A 12202-nucleotide genomic window follows, 5' to 3' on the forward strand; every position below is an offset into this window, starting at 1 on the left:
CCCTATAGAAAAACCCCCTTAAAAAAAAAAAAAAAAAGAAAGAAAGAGAGAAGCCTATCCCACATGGCAACTGCAGTTCAAATCCCTGGCCAGGTCAGCCTGAAATGCACCAGGCAGACACTGGAGGACTGGAAGAAGGGGACAGTGGTGCGACCAGACCTGGTGGAAGGGGCACAGCTCTTTGTCGTTCTCTCTCTTTCACCTGTACACATACTCTATCATGAATAAAGGAGAAAAAAAATATATATATAATATATAAAAGATAATACCTTATTTCAAATAAATGAAACTCCTCTGCTAGAATTCTATCTTGTCTCTAAAAAGTAGTTGGGTCAAACAGCTGCTTCTAAGCAGCAAGCAGTCCTTTTACCCTTATACAGGTAGGTTGCTCATACACAGAATTAAACTATTTCTGAGATACACACACTACAGGGAGTTTGCTTCTGAGATAGATCAACTCCCCAGAGTTTCAGGGTTTCCTCAAGCTGGCCAGCTTAAAGACTGGTTAGGTTTCTGTTCTTGTAACTTAGATGTAGATACACCTCACCTCTAAAATCTGTAGTCTTCCTGAGCATGTGACGACTCAAGGAATCTTATTCATCCTGTTCACACTCACACACACACACACACACACACACACATATATATATTTTCAAAAGAGTGTGTGTGTGTGTGTGTAGTTTTTTAAAATTGCTACAAGGCATGTGCACTCAACCAGAGGGGAGAGAGACAAATGGGAGGAATCTCCCAATGGGGTGTGGTCATGCTGCGATTGCTTCTCCTCCATTTCTCCACCCTGTCAGGATTTGGGGTGCATTTGTACCTCATGTGTTTTCAAGGTGCCAGAACTAGGACTCAAACCACAGTGAGCCGTGTGAGGTCTGGCTTCCTTCGCCACTAGGCTACTTTTTCTTTTCTAGCCTATTAATTCACTCCCACCAGAACTGAAGTTAAGCATGCAGAGAAGGGCAAGGCCTCTCGTCAAGTCGGCTAGCCCTAACAAAGGAGTCCACTCGGAGGCTGCAGGGTGGCATGTCATCCTCCATCTTTGTCACCCGATCCCTGCGCTGGCACGGGGTGGCCTCGGGGTCAGAGCCAGAGAGTGGGAAGAGAGTCCGGTGTGGCAGTCTCCCCATACAATTCTCCTACACCACTTCTACTTGTTAAACAGTTAAGACGTGAGCTTCTTTAGGAAATAATTATTTCAGGCATTTTCTTCACTTTCAGTCACGTGGAAGGATGTAAGGCAAAAGACCACTGGAAGCTTTATTATCGTTTCCCTGAACTCGGACGCCATTTCTCAGTCTACACAGAATCCCTAGAGCTTAGGGCTAAGTCAGACACGGTGCATACACAAACGTCAGTTTAGCCAAAGACGGGTCAGAAAGATCCTTTGTGGCCTAGTCACGGTGGCAGAGAGGCTGCAACATACCTGGAAGGCTGGAAGCCACATGGGAGGCCTGGGTTTGGTTCCTGGGCTAACCTGATGCTGAGTGCATACCTATCATCTTAGCTAGGCAGGAGGCCAAGGCTGCAAGATCACAGCACAGCAAGGCCCTGTCAAAAGTATCTATCTCAGGACCAGCAGTTGGTGTAATGGCTATGTCGCCGGACTACCATGTAGTTGACCGTGGTTCAAGTCCTAGACCCAGCAGCTTAAACTTACACTGGGTACGTGCGTGTACGTGCCCAAGATCCCGAGAGGAGAATGGAATAGAAGGGACTGTGGCGTGGCTATGCCCTCTGGGGGGGGAGGTGATTTCTTGCTTTCTGTCTCTGACTCTGTCTCTCAGGCAAGTGCACGCACCCTACAGCAAAAACCTCTCAAAAGAAAAAAAAAAAAAGAAAAAGAAAAAAAAGTATCTATCTCTGTCTCCCTTTCCCTCTCCCCATAAAAAAAAAAAAAAAAGGAGTGCTACTCCCAATTGTGTCCTCCTCGAACACCTTACCTGAACAAGAACCTTAGAAAGGATATTGTAATGATGAGCGCGAGACCAATGAGGAACGCGATGGTCACAGCTGCAAAAAGAGAAAACGTTATTGCCAAAAATGTCATCATAAACATCAAATTCGTCACATCCTTACGTGTAATCTACACGTGAAACGTGAAACAAATGAGGGAAAAGCCCGTATTTATCTTAAGCTAAGTTTCCTTTACACAACCGAGAACACTTCAGGAGAAAGTACTCCTTTTCATTATGAAACAAAAGCACAGAGAACTGTACTAAGTCTGCGTATCGCCATCACCCACATCCCGGAATTATCAAGACACTGAGGTTCTTGTTCCAACTGATGCCCACCATTTCCTTGGCTAAAATGGTTGAAAACAAACCCCTGACCTCACTTGACCTCTAGGTTGCAGTATGCAGATTCACACGGTCGGACCTTGTGAGAGACGCAGCTGCACGTGACTCACATGCACTGTCTCCACACTGGGAGGAACCACGCTGGACAACGTAAAGATGTCCAGTGATTAAATCAAATAAAAACCAACCAACAAACAAAAAAGGGCACATCTGCATCGCCTGCCTCCTGATCCCATGCACTGAGGACATGGCCCCACTTCTGCAGTACTCTACCCAAAATGCAGACCCTCTACCTAGTCTGAGAAGACAAGAGCAAATCCGAGTGAGGGACAAAATAAGCAGCCAGCGCTCTTCAAACTTGTCAAGATCGGAGCCAGCAGGTGGCACGGTGGTTAAGGAACTGAGCTCCCACATAGCTGACCATGATTGGAGCCCCAGATCTGACGGCTTACTTTCTCATTTTCCTGTCTCTCTCTCTCTCTCTCTCTCTCTCTAGCAAACACACACGCCCTATAGCAACCTAATAATAACAATTAATTAAAGTTAGATAATTATTTAAAAAAAAAAACTGGGACCAGCAGATGGCGTAATGGTTACATTGCTGGATTCCCACGTCATCGACCATGGTTCGAGTCCTGGACCTGGCAGCTTAAAAACTCACTCCAGGGGTGTGTGTGGCCATCCCCCCGGGAGGTGATTTCTCGCTTTCTGTCTCTCTGTCTCTCAGGCGAGCACAAACACCCTATAGCAAAAATCTCTCTAAAAATAAAAACCTCTCTAAAAATAAATTTAAAAAACACTCATCAAGGTCATGAAAGACAAAGACGACTGAAGAACTGCCCTAGACTGGAGGAGACGAGGGAGATCTGACAATAAATGCAGTGTGGGATCCGGCATTGGATCCTGGACCAGAATAAAGGGCGTTGGAAGGAACGATGGGAGAAAGTCAAGGAAGTCTAAGTCAGTACTAGGCCCTGTTAGGTTCCTGGCATCAATCGTGGCGTACAGGAGCTGGCCCACGCAGAGGTTAAGTAAGCACGGTGTGAAGTGTGGGAGCCCACATGGCCAACCACACCCCAAGTCCCCGCCCTACAGGCATGAAAAACATGCCAGGTGCACGTGTGTGTGCCCAGGAGCTCTGTGGGAGGGAGGAATAGAGAAGGGGATTGTGAATGACCAGGGCTCATTGGGGAGTGCTTTCTCTCTCTCTGGCACACGCATGCACACACCTTCGGGCATTATAACAGCAATAATAAGAATAATATATGGGATCAGGGTTAGCAAGTGGTGTGGTGGTTAAGGGCGCTGGGCTCCCACATGGCTGACCATAGTTCAAGTGCTGGACCTGGAGGCTTGACTTTCCCTCTCTCTCTCTCTGTGTCTCTCTCTGGAAATAGTAAAATAATAATAAATAAGTAAAGAAAGTTTCCCTTATTAGTAATAATAATATATGGGATCACTGTACTATGTTTACATAGTTTAGGGGGTTTTAGGAGAAGCTAAGTGAATGGTATGTGGGAACTCCTTTTTGGATAAGATTTCCATAAGTTTAAAACCATTTCGGGACCAGCAGGTGGCACAGTGGCTAAGGCACTGGAACTCCCACATGGCCAACCATGGTTTGAGTCTCGGACCTGATGGCTTGCTTTCTCACTTTCTCTCTCTCTTTCTCTGTTTCTCTCTGGTCAAATTAAAATAAATTAATGAATAAATAAAATTAAATAAATCATTATAAAAAGATTTTTCAAAAGTGAAAGTATCTTAAAAATGGTCCTTTAGGTAGGGCCAGCAGGTGGCTTGGTTAAGGTGCTGGACTCTCGCATGCGGGATTCTCACATGGCTGTACATGGTTCACGTCTTGGACCCAGCAGCTTGAAAATCACACTGAGCATGCAGTAAAATTGAGGGGAAGGGACCGCAGCACTGCCAGCCCGAGGGGTGATTTCTCACTTTCCCTCTCTGTCTCTCTCTGATAAGCACACGCACCTTATGACAAAAACTGGAAAAGAAAAAAAAAAGCTCCTTTGGGTATATAACCACAACGTCACACAAAATTATCGGTAACTCGCTGGGTAACCCGCAGAGGTGCCTCTGGTGGCCAACCATGTGACTGTGGAGCGTGTTCAGCTGGTGTAAGGCCGATGCTGCCAGCAGAGTTCCCCTTTAATCTGTGGTCTCGCCCACGCATTCGATCTTTGCCTGGATCTACTCTGTCTTTCGAGGTTGTGAAATATCCTGCCATTCTGCCACGTCCATCAGCTGGCATTCTGTAAAGAATGTACCTCCCTGGTGAGAACTACTTGGTTACCCCGAGTTCCAGCTGAAACATGAATGGCAGAATAAATGTTTATTCTTTCTTTTCCTTCTTCCTTTATTTCCCACTGCTTATCCTTTCAATGGTCTATTTTCTTGGTTTTATTTTTTAATTTGCAGATGGTGTGTGTACTTACTGGAGAGAGGCAGAGAAAGGGAGAGAGGAAGTGAGAAAATACTCGCATGAGAGATGGTCCTGCCACAACCCTTTCTTCTCCATCTCTCCCGCTTTCAAGATTTTGGGCACACACTCACATACACCTAGCATGTTTTTCAAGCTGCCAGTTCCAGGACTTGAATGACATAGTCAGCAGGACCTAGCTGCCTTAACAACCAGGCCATCAGTTGGCCCGCGGTGCCCTCGTTACCTTCAAAGGCAATCAAACTATCACTTGGGTTTGAAGAGGGGCCTCACTCTTCAGTTTCATAACAAACTCATGGTTATTATATATTTATTATTTTTTTAACAATTACATCCACTATTCTTTTTAATGCTTAAATATCTTACACTGGCCCTTTCCTATAGACTCCTGTATTCTCTTGACATAATCTCACTCTTCAATAGCTCCCTAGTAACAGTGCTTATTAAACCCATAGCACTCACCACTGCCTCCTGAAAACCAGCATCTATCAAGCTCAGGGTGACGGTTTCCCCTGTAGGGTGATTAGAGAATGAATGATTCCTCCTTAAACTCAGGCCCACTCACTCAGTGTAAGATACATAGGAAACAGGGGCTGGCAGGTGGCATGGTGGTTAAGGATGCTGGACTCCCACATGGCTGACCACAGTTCAAGTCCTGGACCTGGAGGCTTGCTCTCTCACTTTCACTTTCTCTCTTTCTCTCTCGCTGTCCCTCTCTTATCAAATTTAAAAAATGAAATAAATGAATGAATAAAGTTGAATAAAATAATTCTTTAAAAAAAAAAGATACATAGGAAACACACCTTAAATCCTAAAACAAGTCAATTGCCCTGTTTCTAGTTTCTTCCCACTGCATTAACTTTTTTGTGAATGCTTCACAATTAAACTAAGTAACAACGATGAGAATATGTTGATGTATCCTGTAATTTTCAACACATCACCTAGCTTTCTAAGTATACACCAATAATACAAAAAATATACTATAAACATACCATAACTAAATGCAAAAAATAACCTATCATCCAAGTTTCAAGTTACACTGTCAAGTGTCAAGTTCAAGTGTCATGGAGGCTTCTCTTTAAAAAACGGGACCAGCAGGTGGCGTGGTGGTTAAGGTGCTGGACACTCCCACATGGCTGACCATGGTTCAAAGCCTGGACCTGCCAGCTTTCTCTCTCTCTCTCTCTTTGATCAAATTAAAATAAATGAATGAATAAATAAAATTAAATTAAATACATATTTTTAAAAAACAGTACTCAAGACTAAAGGCTTTGAAATGCAAATTAAACAATTCTTTTAAAGAAAGAAATGCAGATTAAACGATAAAACGAAGAGTGTGTATACTTACGAAGGTTGCTATCAACTGGATTCTCATTAACAACTAGGTCACAGGCACTTTCCCCAAGTCCATTTTGGCTGTGCTTTACCAAGAGAGAATAGTTTCCAAATTCTCCAAATTTGTATTCCAGCCTATAAAAAGGTAAACATTAAAACAAATTGTTAGATTAGGAAATGAGGAATTGGATTTTGCTAATATTATCTAGGAAGAGTGATAGGCATAGTTGGGAGCAGACCAAGAAAGGAAAAAAAAAAAAAAGTATGTATGTATGCATCCCCCGCGGGGATGGCCATGCCACAATCCCTTCTCCTCTTGAGATTTTGAGCACATACGTGCCCACTGAGTTTTAAGCTACCTGTTCCAGGATTCAAACTGCAATCGACTACAAAGTCCAGCAACGTAACCATTACACCATCTGCTGGTCTCCCAATAAAGAAAACTATTTTAAAGGGAGGAAAAGCTGACAGCAAGTAGGGGAAAAGGGAGAGAGAAGAAACAGGCTTCAGTAAGAGCATGTCTAAACAGGCACAAACCTACAAACTTCTTTCTCTTCCAAGGCATCGTTTACTTGCAAGATGGATCCGTGTTGGGTGTTGACGGCGACTGCAGTTATTCGGGGCTTCCCAGGTTTTCCACTCCCAGAAACATTTGCCAAGACTTGAAGTGAGCACTGGAAAACAAAAGCACAACAGGTAACCTGCTAGAGAATAGGAGAGTCTTTTGGTTGTTGCAGACATAAAACTTCAACTAAAGATCCTGACACCACTTTTCCATATTATCTATGAAAACTTTTAAATTTCAGTAATTTAGGGGCTGGCTGGTGGAGCAGCATGGAAAGAAAGCAAACCCACTCACAGACCTCCTCAAATATGCCAGGCCCGCTCTCGCCCACGGTCCAGGGCTGGGGCTGGGGCTGGGTCACGGCGTGAAGACACTATTTGAACATAATTTTGAACTAATAGTCAGTCACCAAATTCTCCTGAATATATAACCTTAGAAATATGCCTTCATACAAAGAGTCTTCAAATGTAAAATACACATTATGAAATCTTACACATGGATTTTAAGAATTTTTGCACCAAATAAACTCTACACTTTGATTTCCATGAACTTATAGAAGTGTTCTCAGAAAGTGTATTAAACATCGATCCTAAATGTTTCTCCATTCTAATGCTTTCCTACTCAGACTGCTGTATTTTGTCACTTTTACATTTTTATATAGTCATACTACTCTGGTTTACTTTTACTGCTTCATTAACGTACAATTGTTTTCTGCCTTTTATTGAACTGTTTTGGTCTGTGGCTTTTATTCCTTACCTCGACTTCCCTTAGAGTATTTCATGAGAGATACGCAGTAATTTTCCCTTTCCCCAACATCTTAGTCACATTACTTAAATTATAATATTTAGATGCCCATGACCCTGGCTGGCTAGGAGGCGGGGGGACGGAGCAGAGTATGACCAGGTAGTTCAGGGCTCCGATCCCCCACACACCTCATTCTCCTTCTCATATGAAATAAACAAAATATTTTTTATAGAGTATAATTACCTATGTCTTTTTCTTTTTGATGTTTTCTTTTTAAGTACAACATTCATATTTTAGTTTTTAATACTTTCACTATCAATGTATGTGCATGTAACTGTCCTCTTTCCAAAAGTAATTTTAACTCCTCCACAATATTTTAATAGTCTTATTTTTATAAAGGTTAGTCCATTCGTATTGGTTACAATTAGTGTAGACTAACCCACCCTGAATTTTGTCCTATTTTCATTCTCTTCTTTTATCATCTGTGTATTTTCCATACTGTATATTACTCTGCCTTTTCGTAATATTTGCAAGATACAGGCCCAGCAGTGGTGGTGCAGATAGTAGGGTGCTGCTGCATACTGGAGCTATATGAGAGGCCTGGGTTCAAATCCCAGGTCAATCTGAACACATGGGTGGGCATACCATGCCTGCTCCTGGCTGGCTGGGATGCTGGTGGAGGGTCACATGTGGTGAGGCCCCGACAAGAGTATCTCTCTCTCTCTCACATACATGAAAGAAAAAAATAAACTTTAAAAGAGGGATACAATAATATTAACTATATGTATCACATCTAGATGTGTCTCCTTCCATAAATACTAAATGTCTTCATTTTTTCTCATTTATGTTTGAAATAAGCAGCAGTCAAAAATGAGATAACCGTGTTAGACTCCGTCAAAGGCACTTTTTTTTTTTTTTTGGCTATAGGGCGTGTGCGCTCGCCAGACAGAGAGACAGAGACAGCAAGCGAGAAATCTCCCCCCAGGGAGGATGGCCACACCACAATCCCTTCTCCTCCAGTCTCCTCTTGGGATCTTGGGCACGCACACACACGTGCCCAGCGTGAGTTTTAAGCCACCGAGTCCAGGAGTCGAACCTCGGTCAACTACATGGGAGTCCAGCGACATAGCCATTACACTAACTGCTGGTCCCAAGGCACATGTTTCTATGCCCCTCTTCCATGCCCTGCTTCTCCACTCTTAATTCTACCTCCAGATACCCAAGAAAACTGCTTTGTATTCTGAAAAGCATCTTTCTTTTTCTTTGCTCACTTACATCTTATGTTAACTCAGTCAACTGTAATAATTATTCATGGTTAACAATACAATAATAACCTTTCTCCAATTCTTATTCTCTTTTCAAAAGAACTTGCTAACATAAGTGTTTGGGGTTGTCCTGAAGTTGTCTCTCAAGCTATGCAATATGGTTCACACAATTTTTCAGTCTTTATGGGTCTATGTGTTTTTACACTTAGGCCAGCCTATTGGCATGGTCATAAGGAACTGGATCCCACATGGCCAACTCTGTGGTTCAAATCCCAGACCCAGCAGCTTGGGCATGTATGCGTGTGTGCCCAAAATCCCAAGAGGAGAATGGAGAAGAAGGGTTTGCATTACGGCCAGCCCTCCAGGGAGTGATGTCTCATTTTCCTTCTCTTTGTCTCTGTCACTCTCTGACCAGGCCACCGCACACCAGCTGATCCCTATACTTCTGATTCTTTTTTTTTTTCTTAAGACTTTTGCTATAGGGTGCGTGCGCTGGCCATAGAGAACAGAGAGAGACAGAGAGACAGAAAGTGAGAAATCACCCCCCAAGGGAATGGCCACATCACAATCCCTTCTCCTCCATTCTCCTCTTAGGATCTTCGACACGCATGCACACCCTCCCAGAGTGAGTTTAAAGCCGCTGGGTCCAGGACTCGAACCACGGTCAACTAGGTGAGAGTCCAGCGATGTAACCATTATTCTATCTGCTGGTCCCAACTTCTGATTCTTTAAATAGCCTGTTTCCTTACCTGTAAAGCTGAAGTTACCAAATGATGGGCTTAGACAGGAAGGCCTAAGGATCCTAACAAACAAGCCCCACGCAAACTACATCGTGAGCACCAGCATAATACCTACGCGGTAGCAGCGCTCAGACTGCCAGAGAACCGTCACGTTCCTCCCGAGCAGCTCATTCTGGATAAGCAGCAGAGCCTGATCCATCTTCAGCTCCACATGGCTTTTTTTGTCTAATTCTGGTAAGAATTGGAAAAAAAAAATGTTTAAAATAAAACAAAAAACCAGAAAAACAAGACACCTGAAAGCTATCAGAGACAAGGCCTCCACTCGGGCTACTCAGATGCCTCAGTCTGGGGTTCCTGGTCCCTCATGGGTTGCTTGTGAATGCACGAATGCCCACGTGTGCACACACACACACGTGTACGCACACACACTCAGGGCCCCTTCTGCGGATACTTCTACACACACAGTGAGGCACACCACTCACAGCCCGGGTAAAAGGGCGTACATTCCTCAAGTGCTAAGCTGTGTGTGCACTGAATTCAGCAGTTCCCGCGTAATGGCCACCTCAGGACCTAGGTATAACGGGCTCTCCATTTTGCAAATTAATACAGGAAGCCTCGCGAGACTTAGATCTAAGTGCCAATGGCCAGAAACTTTTTCAATGAAAGCACAGAATTGAAACCAGTTTGGGTGAACACAAAGCCCCACTGATCACCACGCCAAGCATTACAGACAAAATAACCTCTCTTCCTGTCTCATGTCAATAGTGCTGGGGTGAACATGCTGTTTTTCTTTCTTTTTTTTTTTTTTAAGAATTACTTTATTTAAATTTATTTATTTAAATTTGACCAGAGAGGGACAGAGAGAGAAGGTGAGAAAGCAAGTGGCCAGGTCTGGGACTCAAACCGTTGTTGGTCATGTGGGGGTGTCCAGCGCCTTAACCACCTTGCCACTTGCAGGTCCCCAACATGCTGTTCTTCTAACAGACCTTCATTTCCAAGCACTTCATTTCTAGTCCTAGCTCTGCTCAGAAACACCTCTGCTGGGCAGATTTCTAGAGACATTCTTCTCAATCTTGTTTTTAAGGAAACGTTGAGTTCTTGAAACATGCCAAGTTCTTACTGGGAAGCTGCCCAGCCCAACCACGGCCCCCAGGTGGCAGGAAAGCCTGGCTGTCCTCACATGGCTTCATGCAGGCTCCAGGAGGAAGGCTTAGGAATACTAACATGTTCCCTCTCCCTACACACAATGCTGTGTGGAGAACATGCTGTTTTTTTTTCTTTTTTTTTTTTTTTAAGAATTACTTTATTTAAATTTATTTATTTAAATTTGACCAGAGAGGGACAGAGAGAGAAGGTGAGAAAGCAAGTGGCCAGGTCTGGGACTCAAACCGTTGTTGGTCATGTGGGGGTGTCCAGCGCCTTAACCACCTTGCCACTTGCAGGTCCCCAACATGCTGTTCTTCTAACAGACCTTCATTTCCAAGCACTTCATTTCTAGTCCTAGCTCTGCTCAGAAACACCTCTGCTGGGCAGATTTCTAGAGACATTCTTCTCAATCTTGTTTTTAAGGAAACGTTGAGTTCTTGAAACATGCCAAGTTCTTACTGGGAAGCTGCCCAGCCCAACCACGGCCCCCAGGTGGCAGGAAAGCCTGGCTGTCCTCACATGGCTTCATGCAGGCTCCAGGAGGAAGGCTTAGGAATACTAACATGTTCCCTCTCCCTACACACAATGCTGTGTGGAAACCACCCTTTCCTAAAATACCTAATTGTTACCAACTGGCGTTAAACACCATGAAAGCTTTGGGACAGCGCCTGTCTCTCCAGTACTGACTGGGCAGATTATGTAACCTCCTCCTCCTGGAGTCCTTTAGATTATAAAGGGGGGTGGGGGGTCAGCTAAGATGCTTTTTCCAAATTCACCCCGTTCCTAAGACCTTCTCCCTGGTGAGGAGCGTCTGCAGTTCACACACAGACACCAAGACTCGCATGCTGTGATACAGAAATGGGAAGAGTGGGAGTTGGAACCAGAGGAAGTCACCTTTTCGGGTGACAGACTGTCCTCCAACAGGGACCGCAAGGGGTTGGCAGCTTTCCACTATTCCGGAAACCCTGACCAAGCCCTCCCAGGAGGGAACCTCGTCCTGACGGCCCAGTAGGAGCCCCTGTGATGTGTATTTCCACCCGTTTCTCTCCGAGTTCGGAGCCCGAGCGGAGCCCTCTCGGCCCGCCGCACACTGGCATCACTCCAGGTGAAGCGCCCCGCCCGGCCGCGAGTCTGGCTGCGGCCGAGGCTGCACAGCGAACAACCCGCCAGAGCCGAGAGCTGGCGGTCCCTCGGGTCCCCTTAGGATGAGGTCCGCCCAGGGGACTCGGGATCTCAGCCAATGCCCCCTAGCCCCGCGTCGGAGTTCTCCGTAGGCGTCCAGCGTCTATGCGGAAGATCCACCCAAGCGCGGACCCCAGGGGCGCCTCGGGGCTCGGCCTCCCCACACCCAGGATGCGCGAGGGTCTGTTCCTCTAGCCGCCCGGGCGCCAATCCCAGAGCCTCTGAGAAAGGACTTCGCTTCTGCAGAAGTCCCTCCATGCAGTGCAGGTCCGCATGGACGCGGGTCAGAAGCCGCATTTGCGGAGTTAACAGGTCTCCGCTCCAAGGCTCTCAGTTTCCTCCTAAGTGGCCCGAGGACGCGCCAGGTGCCACAGCCCGGGCGGCGGGGCTGCCGGGACCAGGTTCCCGGTGATGCGCTCCCGCGTGGGGACGCGATCGGGGGAGGGCCTCTGCGCCCCCTGCAC

The 12202-nt window shown here is 45.4% G+C and overlaps 1 protein-coding gene across 1 annotated transcript in view; it reads right to left on the bottom strand.

Moving 5' to 3' along the window:
- Positions 1-9641, bottom strand: part of HGSNAT (heparan-alpha-glucosaminide N-acetyltransferase) — a gene marked incomplete at its 5' end in the record, with an annotated part of 44506 nt that extends 34865 nt beyond the window's left edge. Inside the window, 4 exon segments of the mRNA XM_014592741.2 lie at positions 1950-2019; positions 6110-6231; positions 6634-6770; positions 9526-9641. Of these exon segments, the coding sequence (XP_014448227.1) occupies positions 1950-2019; positions 6110-6231; positions 6634-6770; positions 9526-9641 (445 nt within the window).
- Positions 9642-12202: the final 2561 nt, after the last annotated feature.

The sequence above is a fragment of the Tupaia chinensis genome, unplaced genomic scaffold (genome assembly GCF_000334495.1).
Source record: "Tupaia chinensis unplaced genomic scaffold, TupChi_1.0 Scaffold000061_1, whole genome shotgun sequence".
Lineage (NCBI taxonomy): Eukaryota > Metazoa > Chordata > Mammalia > Scandentia > Tupaiidae > Tupaia > Tupaia belangeri.